The following is a 16847-nucleotide window of genomic DNA, read 5'->3' on the forward strand; positions in this document are numbered from 1 at the left end:
CACAAGAGGTGCATCGCAGGAAAGAGCAGGGGGCGAGGGGGATGGCCCAAAATGTCAGCCTTATAATTGCGACGACCGAAATGTCAGACTTTTTTTTAACTCTGCAGGGTTCTCCTCTTGCATATCTATGTGGTGTAAAGGGGTTTAAATAAAAAATAAATAAAAAAAGTCAGCATTTTCAGCCAACGCAATTATGGGGTTCGCAGTGATCACATAGATCTGGGGAAAGGATTTAAAAAAATAATAATAATAATTTAGCATTTATATAGCGCTATGAACCCTCAGGCATCTGAGCGCTGCTTATTATTAACCACAGTGTGTGGTGCTCATTTATTGACCTCGGAAGGAGGAAAGGCTGAGTTTGGCCCTGCCGGGATTCGAACCTGCATCAGCAGGATCTGCACAGATATCAAAGCGAGCAATCTACTCGCTGCGCTATCGGACCGGCTATGATAATTGGAGAAGGTCATTAGCGGTTGCACAGTGGGGTGGAAGGTGAGGGGGACCGAAACCCCAAAAGGTGCACATTTAGAGTGGCAGTGCGGATGGGGTGTGTTTTTCATTTGAGCATCTGCGCATTACCGTTGAAAAATCAGCCAATAACTGCTTTACCGCAGTAATGTTTCCTGACATAGGCCCTCATTCCGAGTTTGGAGGTAAGGAAAAAACTATGGCGGTAAATGATTACCGACATCGCTTACCGCTACGGCTATTCTGACCAACCAGACCGCTATTAACGGCATCGTAAAGTATGATGCCGTAAATAGCGGTCTGGTCGCGCGCACGCGACACACTATGCCGGCATTAGCAGCATGCCGTGAACCGGAGAAGATCACAAGTGAGGCGGACATGCAAATAACGGCCTCCTGAAGGCCGAAAAAGTGCATACCGGCATGGTGTAAATACCAGCATCCCCGACCCGGCATTAAGAACACTGAGCAGTGTTTCTAAGTGCCACAGGTGCACACAATCAGCACAGGTGGAGGCAATGGAGTCAGGGCCAGTACAAAAAGAGCACACCCACACACCACACCCCCTCCCACACCAAGATGATACCAATAGTAGTAGCATCACTGGAGCTGGAGGCCCTGCTTGCAATGCGTCAACAACAACAACAACTGCCACCACAGAGGAGACACAGGAGGAGAAGGAGGGTGAGACAGGCCCAGCATGCCCCACCAGTGCAGCCACCGTTACCAAGCCGGCAGCCCACAATCCCTCTCATCAGAGCCACTCCCTTCAACCTAACACCTGAGCAGATCCACACCCTGTACCGGCCTGACCGTGACACCATCACCACCATAGTGGACCTGATAAATGACGACATAGTGAGCCTCATAGAAATACGCACCGCCATCCCCACTCTACTGAAGGTAGTGTTTGTGCTCCACTTCCTTGCCACAGGCACCTACCAGCACACAGTGGGGCACCTGCAGGGCATATCACAACCCTTATTTTCCCGGATTCTGAACCAAGTGCTGGATGCCCTCCTCAAGCACACAAGGGACTACATATCCCTACCACGGACTCCCCAGGAGATATTCGATACAAAAGTTGCCTTCCATGCACTGGCAGGCATGCCAAATTGTGTAGGTGCCCTCGATTGCACCCACATGGAGTTGGGGGTCCCGCACGCCATGGAGGTGGTGTATCGCAACCGCAAGCAATACCACGCCATCAATGTGCAGATGGTATGCAACGCCAGCAAGATCATCACACATTGCTGTGCCCGATATCCCGGATCAACTCATGACTCTTTGGTCCTGCGGAACTCCACGCTACCGCGCTTCATGGAGCGACATGCTGGACGACGTGCCTGGCTGCTTGGTAAGCTGCCTGACTTGGCCATGGCAGTGCATCAGGGTTGTGAGGTGGGTGGCTGCATACTCCAACCGGGTGTGAATGGGGGGGGTGCATACTCCACCTGGCTGGGAATGGGGGGATGCATACTCCACCTGGCTGGGAATGGGGGGGATGCATACTCCACCTGGCTGGGAATGGGGGGTGCATACTCCACCTGGCTGGGAATAGGGGGGGATGCATACTCCACCTGGCTGGGAATGGGGGGGATGCATACTCCACCTGGGTGGAAATGGGGGGGATGCATACTCCACCTGACTGGGAATGTTGACGTCAGTGCACGATGTGCACATCACCGAACACTGTGCCCCAAAGCAACTGAAACGGTACATGACAACCAAATCCCATAGTGATGAAGTAAGGCCGACACCTATCACTACATGACTAACAGGTAACCAGCCCACATCCAACAGCACATGCACCACTCATCAGCGGCCCTCACACACCGTAAGGTCATCCTGCACTATGCACTGCATATGCACTATGTTGCTGTCTCCAGCATATCACCACACAGGACAGTCATCCCTGGGAGTGCATTGAACTGAGTCAACCAGGGATACCACAGTGTGTCACCGGTTCGACATACCCATAGGAGTGCTGCATGTCACCATGAAACTGATCAGTGCAGAATGCCCAATATAGTACTGACTACAGTGAACGCTCCCTACTACCAAACCCACAGAACACAACTCATCACTGATTATACACCAACACTGCCTTATGCATATACGATGCACGTGCAACAAGATGTCTGTGCACACCATGACCCATCTTGAAGATGCAACCCACACCATTAGTCCATTGCACAGGACACATAGCGGTACCTGAAATGGGGTCAATGCATCCAGGGACATGTGCATGTGTTCACAAATTACCTGCAGCCATGTGAGACTAGTACAGTTGTCCAACATGAATGTGCAAACATTTACCTTCATTTTCCTCTCATGCAGGTGATGGTGGCTATCCCTTGCAGCCGTGGCTCATGACCCCTGTCCAAAACCCACAGAACAGGCACGAGGAGGACTACAATCGCTCCCATACCCGTACATGTGTGGTGATTGAGCAGACCTTTGGCCTGTTGAAGGCACGATTTTGCTGCCTCAGCCGGTCGGGTGGGGCACTCCTCTACAGCCATGAGAAGGTGGCCAAGATCACCATGGCATGTGTAATGCTGCACAATATGTGCATCCGCCGCAACGTGCCCCTGCCCCCTGACATGGAACTGCTACCACCTGATGATGATGAAGGGGAGGAGGAAGATGTGGCAGGACATCATCACGGTGCCGATGCACAGGAGGGAAGTGCTGTGCGGCAGTCAGTGATCGCACAATATTTCTGACACACAAGTCAGCAGAGGGTGACATAATGTTAGGACATAGGGCACTGGGTGTGGGGATACATGTACACTATGCACTGTGCAAGATTAAATGACACATGCGCAATGATGAATGTCCACTCTGGTTATTTTTTTGTAACACAACCGGTGTATTGAAAGTGAAAATATGAACGTGAAAAACAACACCACTCTCAACCCCCTCCCCCTCCCTCACAACTCCCCCACACACCCTCACCCCCCCTCCCCCTCACCCCACAACTCCCCCACACAACCAGCCCCCCACCCCCCACAACTCCCCCATACACCCTCTTCCCCCTCCTCCTCCCCCCACAACTCCCCCACACACCCTCACCCCCTCGCCCTCCCACCACAACAACCCCACACTAGTCCCATAGGGTCCAAGTAGCCCACATGAGGCTGCCAGTATAGTCACTCTGCGCTCCCGGAGCCAGGGGGAGGCATGTCCCGTCGGGGCTGCACACGGTGCGACCGACGGAGTGGGCTGGTCTGAGTGGAGTTGCTTGTGGATGGTGTGTCCTCGTGCTGAGGCTGTTGGCCAGGAAGAGCAGCCTCCAAAGCATCAGCTATGCGACCGAGCACCTCGCAGAGGCGGTTTGTGTTGTCGGTGATCGACTGGCCCAGTGCCCTCAAATCCGCACACCACTCCTCCCTGGCCTGCCGATTGTCCTGCACAAATTCAGATATCAGGACAGAGAGCTGGTCAGCCCGCTGGTCTCCGGTGGCTGAACCAGTGGCCCTGCTGGGGATCGGGCTGCCATGTCCTGCCGGCGCATCCTCAACGGGACTGTATACGGGACTGCCATGTCCCTGTGTCTGTTCTTGCACAGACTGTTCTGCTGTGTTGTCATCACCAGAGTCACTGAAGGATACCTGGGGGGTTGACAAATCTGCAGGGGTGTGGACGACTTCCACAGAGCTGTCCTCAATGGTGCCCCAGATGTCGTTGGGGCTGTCCTCAACTGTGAGGGGGGCTGTGGCTGCAGGCAGTGCAGGGAGGGGCAGGGGTGGGGTTGGTGCACCCTTCACGGGCCTTGCTGGTGATGGTGGTATATGTCCCAGTGGTGGATTCCTCACTGGGACACGGCGGCCCCTGCCTTGGCCCCTGGATGTGGTGGGACGGTTGCTGTCCTACACCTCACTGTCATGCTCACTGCCTGTGGGGGTGAAAGAGAGTGACGGCATGAGTGGTGTTTGGATAGCCAGCATACATACATTTGTACGATAGCACATCCACACAGTTGTGGGTAATCGGCATTTGTGTAGGGAATGGCACGTCATTCCATACATGGGTGGTAAATGCAGGCATATGTCGGTGTCACTCATGTTGGCCAGATAATGTGCTGTCTAACATGCACACTGTTTGGATCAAGGACGCTGTGTGCCTCATGGTATTTGCAACTTTGTGTGGTATGTGTCATGTACGTTACGACCTTGTACCGGGCAATGGCTTGTGTCTCACTTGCTTGGGCATAATTTACAGGGGGTGTATGTGTGGACGACCATGGCATCACTCTTTGGCCAGACGTTAGCAGTGACTTTCATCACATTTGGCTTAGCAGTTTTTACTTTGGCCACTCACCTCCATCAGCGGATGACGTGGCGCCACACTCCATTTCTCCGACCCCTTTGATGGATTCTGGCCCTATCATACTCGAACATGTCTCCTCCCACGGTGTGAGCTTCATTGGAGAACTTGGTCCTCCTCCGGTCTCCAAGGCCTGGGTTCGGTTTGCAGAAAGCATGCTCCGCAGGTCATCCCACCTTTTGTGGCAATCCTCGACCGTGCGGGGGGTGTTGCCCACTGCACTCACCTTCTGGCATACTAGTGCCAAGATTTCTTTTTTCGTAACACGGCCTGCCTCCTCATGTTGCTGCTAAACACAGTCCCAGCATGCTCTTGTAGGGTGTCTATGAGCATTTGTAGCTCATCTGGGTTGAACCGCTCCTTTCGGAGGCGGGTAGATCCCTTCTTTGGTGCTTTGGGCATTCCTTGGTGGTCGTAGGAATTTTCCGGTAGATCAGCAGTGTGCCAGGGGTCCTATGTGGTTAGGATGGCAATGGATTGTGTTTTTAAAGATAGCCGCCGTGCTCCTTCCCGTTCCTGTGTGATGACGCTGTTTCCGGTTCCGCTATTTAACGGTGACCGTAAATAGCGGTGAACGTAAATTACGGTGAGCGCTATTTGCGGTCACCGCTAATGCCACGTTGAACTATGGCGGTAGTGTTGTCTACGGTGCGATTCATGCCGATAGGGGCTTTTTGGGGCCCTTTTGCGGCATGGCGCTAGCTTCCTTACCGGCGTGGTGCAAAGCTCGTTTCAGCTAAGTCGTAATAGTCTGCTTTCAGCGGGCTGCAACACGCTATTTGCGCCATGCCGGTAAGGGACGGTACTTACCTCCAAACTCAGAATGAGGGCCATACACTTTATTTTGTTTTCACACGCTCGATCGCTGCAGCAAGATGCTGTGCTGCAGTGATCATTGTTCTGTTTCTGCTAACAATTTCAGGGGGAACATAGCACGAAAAGGCTGTGAAAATAATGGGAGAGGACTGTCTGCTATCTTAATTGTTGCAGAGTGAACAGTACCACTGATACTTTAGTTATGGCATAGAAAGATAGACAGATTTATCTCAAGACAACCCAGGAAATTCGGCAGGTCTGGTGAAAAAATGTTCAAAAGTGCTGGATGGATTTACCCCAAATCAGTCCCGTAAACAGAGTCCAAGTTCAGGGACGTCATTTAGGGGTCGCCAGAGGTCGCAACTGCGACCTCTGTGGTCTCCCTTGTGACCAAAGTTTATTTATTGTTTTGTAATGTAAGCTCCTGGGCTGTGGCCAGCACCATGTGGCTCTTTACTTCTGGAGTGGCTGCCTTTCTTGTTCAGGCCCCTTACAAAAAGATGAAAAATAGGGACAGGAGTGGCACAAGTCCAACACTTTCAGCAATGACCCTAAATAAGAAAGAATAGGAATACCAAATAATGTGTTTTTCTGGAATCCTATACAATAATTGCTAGACTCATTAAAGGTTTATTTCAAGCACACTTCGGGGGGTGAGTCACTGACTTAGGTCCTCATTACACAGTAGGCGGTAAACCATGGTGCTGTTAGCACCATGGTTGCCGCCGGTACCATACCGGTACCACCATGGAGGAAAGGGGAATTACCACCCCATTCCAAGGTTGGCGGGGCGGTAATTCCCCCTTTCTCCATGGCCCTTCCCCATTCCCATTTTTGCCCCATAGGGCATAATGGGAATGGGGAAGGAGCTAATTACGGTACCGTAATTAGCACCAAGGTCCCTTTGCGGGTCCCAACTTTAATGGCTGGTCTACAACAGCCGTTAAGGTCGGGTCCCGCAAAGAGACCTCGTAGTAAGGCGGTAAGGGTTAACGGTCACCGGTACCCTTACCGGTGACCGTTAACCCTTAACGCCTTCCGTGTAATGAGGCCCTTAGTCTGTTCTTAACGCTTCAACTCAGCCTTTCATCCTTCTGAGGTCGATAAATGAGTACCAACACAGGTTGGGTGATATTGGGTGTATATTTGTTTCTATATAAAGCGCTTAAGCGTAAGTGCTATATAATAAAACATCATTATCATTTGGTCATGGACATCTGCTTGCGTTCACAATAATTTGGTAATATGGGCCTATACACACTGATCTTAACGATACATATCTTGTATGAAATGTACATCACATTATAGTGATATCGTAACCATATTTTTCGTAGTGTAGAATGCTATGTGATGCCACTTCCTGTTTTGTCAACGGGTGAAAGGTCGTGTTCCATTGCTTCCGTGGGATGTCACTTCCGCTACCCCAGGCATTTTGGTGAAATGACGTCCCTGTCCAAGCTTCATGCCCAACTTGCTTCTCATTCGGTCCAAATATGTCCAGTGTTTTTTGCCCTTTGGCTTTCCCAAAATGTGACCATGGGAAAATGAATGGGAGTAGGACGAAAACAGCAGGGTTTTTTTTTGCTTTCTTAATTCAACAAATGTTTCCTGAAATTTCCAGACAGGGGAAGGGGTGGAGGTGTGTGGCAAAATGTGTTTGTAAATATCAGCCAATACCATCCACCCAGCAAAGGTTATTAGCAATTGAATGTTCAGATTTCCTATGGCTCATAGGTATCACCTTAACTATATGACCGAGACTGCCGCCCTATAATAGGTTTAAATTACCAGAAAAATGAAACAATGGTATACGCCAATGTGAAAACCCTCATATGAGAAATGCGCTTCCTTTAAGGTGAAACCATATGCACCACTCAAACAAATCTGATTTCGAATCCATCGGAAAAGTAATCGGGATGGCAAACTTCTGGTTCATGGGAATAACAGCAAATGGCTGCTTTATATCAATTATGCCACTGTAACTGGAAGCGGTCGACTTAATCTGTGTCCCTTTTGATCTCCTACACAAGCAGTACAGTGCATTTGCTCACCTTTCCTTCAAGGTCTCTCTCCTCTATTCATCACACGACATCTAAACAATGAACCTACTGGGGGGTGTTTTAACCCACTTTTTGCTCTGCTATGCTGCATCACTGTGTTATGATGGTGCCAGAAACATCAAAATGGCTGCAAAACTCTTGTGCGCGCCAAAACCTCTGGAAATCGCGCTTTGCACCGTCCAAAAAGATGGCTACCCAATCTGCCATGCTGGAGTCAGTGGTGGAACAGAGATCTCACTACTGAAATATGTCGCTGGGCTCCACAACATGTGAAAATTGAGTACAGAAGGAAAAAGCAGTGCTTTGCTAACTGAAACCCCAAAATCTTGCTTTAAACCCTGTTTCTTTGTGGCTGAAACTGTAGAATGCCGGTACAAAATACCCTCAAACATCCAGAATTCTTGCTGGGCGCTACAATTCACTTAGTTTAAGAAAGCATTGTGAAACTTGCCGGGTCCTGAAAAGCTGAAAGCATAAAGGGATTTCCACAGCAAAAGTGGTTTGTCTGTGGATGTCAAAATCTCTGTGCAGCAGAGGGCTGCAGAGATGACAGCTGTCAGGAAGCTTGCCTGATTAAACTTTGAAAATGTATATAAACTGAAATCAAATGTTTGCAATCTAAGAGGCCTGTTACTGAGAGTAACCTATGTTGTAATTGTTTAATCCCATGGTTTAAAACCTAGAATGAGAATTCTAGCTGCTATTTTGAAATCACAAGTTTGTTTTAAGCTAAGGAAAAATGCAACAGAATTAACTTTTAAATTTAAGCGGGGCTAAAGCCAATCAAACTGGAATAACAGGTTTCCTCACAGAGGCCTTTTCCTCTCCAGCAGGAAATGACACCTAAGCGGTAATTATATGGTTTGGAAAGAACCTGTGCTACAGAGGCATGAGGAACAATGAACAACTGCTGCTCAGGAAATACGAAGTGCGAAGACAGTCGTAAATGGCCTCTGTCAGGAAAAAACAAAGGTGGATGGCTCCTGGGCTCCCAGGGGGAGACCAAAGGGGTGGAGCTAAACAACCATTTGTTGCTTAACAAGGACAAAGGACACATTTTAAAAAGACTGATAACTTACTATGTAAAATAGTGAAAAATATGAAAATAACAGCATTGTTAATGTAATTTCTGGATGCACGGGTGAAAAGGCGCCAGCACTCTGTGACATGTTCTGGAAAGAAACGGCAGAAAATGTGATTTTACACAAAATGTATTTCTGCTAGAAGTATGAAACTTTATACACTTATGCCCATGGTAAACACGCACACTTGTAGAAATCTGCTCATAAATTGGACATTGCGTTCCGGATGAAAAGGGCAAAATTCTGTGAAAAGCAGAGCCAAGATCTTGCTGGCTGCGGGATTTGGAGGGATAGCTGCCATATAAAATATGTAATCTGGATATGTGATTCTTATAGAGGTTGCACATGTGTAAATATGTATGGTGCCAAAAGTAGATTGTGTGTTCAAGGGGCTAGGGGTGTATCCTCAGCCTCATAAAATCACACCATAAAGATGACACCTTGTTTTTCTCCTCCTATCAAGGCAGAGAGGAGACTCTGATCTAATTGGCTGTCAAAGGGGCGAGCTTAGGATAAACCAGCCCACACACCCCTTTATCATAGCATAAATAGAGACAGCTCACCACTCAAAAGGAGACAGATACACCCACTATCCCGATGCTGGCGGAGCACCCTGATGCAGAACTCTCCTTCTACCTTGCTCTAGACTCCAGAAACTTGGAAAAGCAGAAACCCATTGCATAGCTGAACCATTTTCAGCTAGGCCTCAAATTCCAGAACCAGAACCCCATAGACCTAAGGGGAGCATCAAAATACAGTCGGGCTGCGCTGTACTGCTTGCCTGCTGAAATAATTATCATCCCAACCAAGAAGGGCAGATCCAGTCCAGTCCTGTGCCATGCTGTGACCAGAGCGCCTTGCTGATTGCAGATCCAATCCGATGTGCCAAGCTGTCTACTTTAGAACCAGATGCAATTCCCTGACCAGAATTTTGACAAACCAGAATCCTGACGGTTCCGTTTAAAAACATATCTAGTGAGTATCTATAGATAGAACTGTGTCAAAAGCATATGTACCGTGTCTAGTTAATCCCTATCTTAAACCCATCCTATCTTGTATTCAGAACCTGTATTGTTAGGAGTATTTTTGAATTGTCTAAACTCTCTATCCTATCCCTCCCACCTTCCTCCTGTACTAGTATTGCTAAAACTCTCTTTGCGCTGATCTTTTCTCATCTGAAGAAGGCGAGTCCCGGGCAGGCAGTCATTCTGATCAAGTGGCTGTGTTCTTGTGGGGTATTCGTTTTGTTCATAGTCATCCTCTAGTGTTAGAAATCCCATTTGTCATTTTAAAAGCGCATTCCGTTTTCCATTCTAGCGCCTATCTCGAAAAAGCAACCTCCACTTAAATGTCCATAACTTCCTCAGTTGTTGTGCAAGAAAAAGAATTCCTACTTCTGCTTGTAGCTAACATCCACAACTAAAACCGCATCCCAAATCCGATTATCGTGCAGTGAATAGATTGCCGCAAATTTCGTTTTAGGGAAATTTTCGCACGTGTAAAACAGCGTTTGATTGCTCCCAACTTGAATTTTAGGATTTCAAATTGTTTCTTGGTATTGAATCATTGCTTGTGTTTGTGTGCAACCATCCAAAGCGGCTCCCATAAGAATTGATAGCAATTTCAGCAATTTTGACCATATTAGTGTTTTTGCCCAATCCATTCTCAAGATAACTTTAAAAGCCATTCCGACAGCTTGACAGTCAATTTTGTTTTCTCTTGGGTTTGTTGGGGGAAAGTGGGATTGTTATTTTGTTTGAATTCTGCCATTCCTGAATACCTGCTCTATCCTCCCATCTCTTTACATTGCCTATTGGGGGGTTGAGGTGTGTGCAGGGGGAACCTTTAACCACAGTACTATCTGATCTGCACACACACACACACACAAAAGTATTATTTCTGTGTTGAATTGTTTTGCTCATTATTACTCCTTGTGTATTAAAGAGATTATTCACTGTTACTTCACCCCATTGGTGATTATTGTGTACCCATAAAAACATAGTGTGATTAAACTGTAAATACATAAATAAATATTTTAACTTTGCAAACCAGCCTGATTCCTGGTTGTGTGACCAGGGGGGTTCCAGGAGAGGGGTGTGATATGAGTGGTATATCATTCAGAATAAAGAACTTTTAGACAAAAATAAATAAGGATTTCAGTTGTGCATTACACGCTAGGCGTTGACTTGGGTGTGTGCCGGATTGAAATCACTTACAGCTTGGGGGCTCATCCGGGATCCTGAATTAGACATACCACTTGTGACAGTCTAACACAGTGTGCTAACTGACGGGGTACATACACCCTGTTGGGCTACCATACTGTGCTACACTGTAAAAACACCCTTCAATAGAAATACTCAAAGGTGCTGGGCCTGTTTTGCAAAGTAAAATAACCCTGGGATAAGTCAGAAGGAAATTAATATTTTCGGAATGGCGACCCCAGTGGAAATCAATATCGCAAAAGAACACCCACTGCACAAATTGTTTGTCAGGGGTGAATGGGTAGAGCAGGATGAGAATTTCTGGCTGCAGAAAATCAAACAACAAATCACTGCCATAGAATTAGATACATGGCAGGACCAGGGTCCATTACAACAGGCACTTAGTGAATTGTAAATGGCCCCAAAAGCAAAACAAGAATAATGTAAAATTGCCAAAATAGCGGCTTACCTATTCCTCCACATTGGTGTAATACAGGAAAAATATGCCGAAAACCTAGATCTGGCAAAGAGGCAAGTACAATCCCTAGAGAAAACCCAAACTGATCTGGACTCTACAGAGCAAAGGCTACAAAAGAGCCAAGATTCAGAGAGAGAAGCCAGACAGTACCTGACAAAATTGAAGGAAGATCTGGATCTCCTGCAGCAAGAGAAGGCAGAGCAAGATACCACATTACTGATATTGCAAAAAGAGTGTCAGGAAAGGTTGGATTCGCTGCAAAAGAGCCAACAAAAGCTGGAGCAGCAATAACATTTTATTGAGCCTGCGCAGAGCAGGTAGTCACATTGCAAAAACGCCTAGAATCCTTAAAGGAGGAAAATAATAAATTAATAGTGAAGGATCTCCACACTCAAACAGATTTTGATGAGGAGCGCCAGAAATTACATGCCATTAGGAAACAAAGGGACGACCTGGCTGAGCAGAGGGGAACTCTATGTCAAGAGAGGGATGCCCTAGTCCAGGAGGTCAGCCATTTAAAATCTGAGCTAGCAGAAAATCACCTGGCCCTTCAGGGACTGGGTGAACTCAAAATGGACTGTGAAAAGCTGTTAGAGCATACCAGGAGGATGGAAGATGCTCTGGCAAAGAATGATCAGGCTAGTAAGGATCAGACCCAGGAGGTGGGCCTCCTGTAGCAAGAATTGGCCAAATACTCCCAAATCAGACAGGAAGTACAGAGAGACAATGAGGCTCTCTGTGAAAAATACGACAGGCTCCATAGAGAGATAGCCATGCAGGAACAACTAATAGAGACCAGTAAGGCCTTAATAGAAGAACAAAGGGGTCATGCTATCAGGGAGTAGGGGCTGAGAGAGATGAGGTCAGATGGGAGAGGGAAACCCCTGAGCATAACCTCAGGAACTCTGTTCTCGCCAGAGACTTTAATCCATTCAATTCCATGGACTCTGCCACCCCCATGTCCACTGGCTCACATGAACCAAGGGCCACGGGGATGGTAGACTTCAACCCAATAGGAAATATGGGGCTAATAGGTCAGCGCCTCCCAGATATGGACGGGCGGGCATCTATGTACAGGTTCCCAAGTGCTAGGGCCATCTTCTCTGATCAGGGAGACTTCAGTGAAGGGAGAATCAGAGAAATGGATCCTCAGAAATATAACTTACCAAGAGATCAGGCAGTGAAATTTGGTGGAGAATTCCATGAGAATAGGTCCACTAAGAGCATACTTAAAACCTCTTCCCAGCTAGGCCAGTGGGGGGTGGGGGGTTACTCAACCAATCCTGGGAGCAAGGAAGAGTCAGACGACTCTTCTGAGCGCCACAAGTCCCAAGAGACTAGGCCCCACATTTTGCCAGCCATTCCCAAGTTCGCAGAATCCGGGAGTGTCTAGAAGACCAGACAGCCACCTCTGGTAGCAGTGCCTCTGAGTCAGAGGATGACTGGACCAGGGTAACCAGAACTAAAAAGGCTAATAAAGTCAAAAGAGCTTTACTTAAGGATCCCCTGAAGCAAATAAAAGCTATTAGGAGCATCATCACGCCCTACCACAAAAATGGCAAATATTCGGTTTGGGAGCACCTTGAATTATTTGAACAGATGATGGAGACTTTCCAACTGAAGGACAGCCATAGCTGTATTCATTATGTAAAGTGGACATTTTCTCCTGAGTACTCCAGCTTCTTTGCGGGGCTGGAGGATCAGAACCATTCCAGATGGTCCACCTATGGGGCGGCCATCTTGAAACATGTTTCCATTCATAGGAACCCTCAAGAGGCTCGCAAGGCAGCCTACAACTTACAATGTGGGGAAGACCAGGCCCCACAAGAATTTGTTCAGGAATTGAAACACACCTTTGCGTAGACCACTAGAAGGGTGCGCACTGAAATTAAGGAATTTGTGAACAGCTTCTTTCATGCTCTCCTGAAGTACATGATGACCCAGCTAGTGAGGGATTTTCATGAGAAAAGATCACTAGACTGGGTCATTGAACAAGCAACGCACATCTATGAAGTACAGAAGCCGATGGAAAATAAAAATCTTAGCAAAAGCCCCAAACCAACCAACACCCCTGCTGCTGCTAAGGTGGCAGAGGTGAAGGTTGCCCCCATTTTAGATCTGGAGATGGGGGTGCCTAAAAACCTTCCCCTGCAGAATCCGACCAACCCCAAACCCAGAAGGCCTTCGGGCAATCCCAAACAGGGAGCCAGGGAGGTAACCCCACAAATGAGAACCCTAACTCCCCTGACTACATCAGCCCACGCTACAAGGGAAATAGACCCATCCTGGGCTATGTGTGGACTCCTGCAGCCCAAGGGGGGGGGGATCCAACCAGAGAGCTGGAAAACCAGGAAACTCCCCACCTCATTTTTCCCAGGAGTTCAGTAATCCCCAAAATGCCGGACCACATTTTTTTCCCCGGTACCCGCCAAACTTCAACCCCCAAAACAACCTTTCTTTCTTTCCCCACTTTCCTGAGCCCAGACAGCCCAATCCAGGAGAGGGGAGGCCAAGGGTAAAGGGGTACCCAAACTTTCCTAACCAGGGGTTTTATGCGAGAAGGGATAGTTATCCTTCCCGGGATCAACCCAGGGTAGACCTGAGGACCCTGTACCTGCCAGAGCGGGTGTCCCAACTAGAGCGCCAGGTCCAGAACATGGCACATGATCTGGGTCGCATGCTGAGGGCTCAACAGAACCCTCAGATGATCATGGCGGCTCAGAATACCTTAAATCCAGGGTCTGGTGCTCCATAACAATGATGGGGGAAGAATTTCGACAAACCACCGGTTCCGAGGGAGGAGGCGCTAGGGGAAGGGGGGTGTAAAGCCTTGGAGGAAGCTTCCTTCCCCACTTGTGAAACGCACATGGAAACCCAAGAACTGGAACCAAAATCTCCTGCCCCCGAAAGTCTGCAACCCAAGGAGCAAAGGGCGAGTAGGAGAAATAAAGAGCCTAAGAAGACCCATTTTGTGGAGCAGGTGCAAATCTTCCAGTTTGAAGGAGAGGGGTCCTCAGAGGATTCGGGAAAAGGATCTTCTCCTTCAGGGATGGGGGAACTCCTCCCAAAGAAAAATGGGTCCCAAAGGATCCAAATCCAGACTGGGTATATGTGGGGACCGAGTTAAAACCACCCATCATCAAACCCCAGAATGACCAGCACGAAAATCTCCTGGTTCAAACCCATCCTGGTGACTGCATCCAAAAAGGGGGGGGCAGCCCAGAACCAGAACCAGGGGAACCCAAAACTTCCCCCATATCTAGCTGTCACCTTTTTCTTACAGGTTCCCAAGATCCCAAACAAAACCCATCCCAAATCACCTCTCTGTCAGTATCGTGGGTCCACAGAAATCAGCTTAAGGAGAGCATGTCGATCCAGCACTGATGGGAGAAGCAGACGACTTTCTCCACCTGGACCAAAGAAAGAAAGAACATCCCAATCACCTAACTTCCCCTTGATGGGCGGTCAAACTCAAGTCGTGAGGGGGGGCTCTGTGGGGTGTTTTAACCCACTTTTTGCTCTGCTATGCTGCATCACTGTGTTATGATGGTGCCAGAAACATCAAAATGGCCGCAAAACCCTTGTGCGCGCAAAAACCTCTGGAAATCGCGCTTTGCAATGCCCAAAAAGATGGCTGCCCAATCTGCCACACATGAGGTCAGTGGTGGAACAGAGCTCTCACTCCTGAAATATATCACTGGGCTCCACAACATGTGAAAATGGAGCACAGAAGGAAAAAGCAATGCTTTGCTAACTGAAACCCCAAAATCTTGCTTTAAACCCTGTTTCTTTGTGGCTGAAACTGCAGAATGCCGGTACAAAACACCCTCAAACATCCAGAATTCTTGCTGGGTGCTACAATTCACTTAGTTTAAGAAAGCATTGTGAAACTTGCAAGGTCCTGAAAAGCTGAAAGCATAAAGGGATTTCCACAGCAAAAGTGTTTTTTCTGTGGATGTCAAAATCTCTGTGCAGCAGACGGCTGCAGGGATGACAGCTGTCAGGAAGTGTGTCTGATTAAACTTTAAACATGTATATAAACTGAAATCAAATGTTTGCAATCTAAGAGGCATGTTACTGAGAGTAACCTATGTTGTAATTGTTTAATCCCATGGTTTAAAACCTAGAATAAGAATTCTAACTGCTATTTTAAAATCACAAGTTTGTTTTAAGCTAAGGAAAAGTGCAACAGAATTAACATTTAAATTTAAGCCTGGCTAAAGCCAACCGAACTGGAATAACAGGTTTCCTCAAAGAGGCCTTTTCCTCTCCAGCAGGAAATTGAGGGGTGAGCAGGGAGAACCTTTAAACACAGTGCTATCTGATCTGCACACACACACAAAAGTATTATTTCTGTGTTGAATTGTTTTGCTCATTATTACTCCTTGTGTATTAAAGAGAGTATTCACTGTTACATCACCCCATTGGTGATTATTGTGTACCCATAAAAACATAGTGTGATGAAATTGTAAATACATAAATAAATATGTTAACTTTCCACACCAAACCTGGTTCAGTGTAACCGGGGGGGAGTCGTGGGGGGTTCCAGGAGAGGGGTGATATGAGTGGTATATCGTTCAGAATAAAGAACTTTTAGCGAAAAATAAATAAGGATTTCAGTTGTGCATTACACGCTAGGCGTTGACTTGGGTGTGTGCTGGATTGAAATCACTTACACTACCAATAACCACTTGGTGTGCAACATTCCCAAATGCCCCAAATGAGACAAACCTCACCTGCACAATCACAAACACAACCTGGATCACCGGGAAGATGATTCGGAGCAAAGAAACGCAGCTGATGTATCCCACGTAGTGACCGATTTTGAACCCATCCAACACAATGGTGCATATTCCAAAAAGCAGGAGTCCCACTGTACAAAGAGGAAACCAAATTTGTCAGCACCAGCTCACCATCACATGCAAAGATCACCAACAAGACCATGGAAATGGTCCGCGTCAATTGTGTCCCAGTGCACACGTCCTATTGTTGCTCATGACACGAAATAAATGCATATGGTCCAACTCAGTTTAAACATTCAGTTGTTGCATGAAGAAGAAAAGAAATCAGCTTCAAGTGGGATAATCCAACTATGGTCAATTTATTTTGTATCACACGCAACCAGAACCGAAGCTGGTTAAATGTTTCCACTGCATAATCAATGAGTTTCAAGATACATTTGTTTAAAAGAAGGCGCACGTATCTTGAAAGGTTTTAGACAAGGAACGGCAGAGCCAGGCTCAGTTTGGCCTATAGGGCATTAGGCCCATTGCCGAAGCAACAATGTAAAATGCTGGTGTGGGCCAGATTTCTGGTCAAAGTGGGCCACATTTCTACTCAAATTAGGCCAGTTTGATGTGTTAATTCACCATGAAGCTGATCATTTTGACCAGTGTTTCTACATACAT

General features: G+C 47.4%; 1 protein-coding gene across 2 annotated transcripts in view; it reads right to left on the bottom strand.

Annotated features, from left to right (window-relative positions):
• LOC138582997 (proton channel OTOP2-like) overlaps window positions 1-16847 on the bottom strand; it is a 283265-nt gene that overhangs the window by 154119 nt on the left and 112299 nt on the right. For both annotated transcript variants that reach the window (XM_069654848.1, XM_069654847.1), the window contains exon 3: window positions 16176-16312. In XM_069654848.1, coding sequence (XP_069510949.1) covers window positions 16176-16312 — 137 coding nt within the window. The remainder of the gene's footprint in view (window positions 1-16175; window positions 16313-16847) is intronic.

This window comes from Ambystoma mexicanum, chromosome 3q (genome assembly GCF_040938575.1).
Source record: "Ambystoma mexicanum isolate Mex_15411 chromosome 3q, UKY_AmexF1_1, whole genome shotgun sequence".
Lineage (NCBI taxonomy): Eukaryota > Metazoa > Chordata > Amphibia > Caudata > Ambystomatidae > Ambystoma > Ambystoma mexicanum.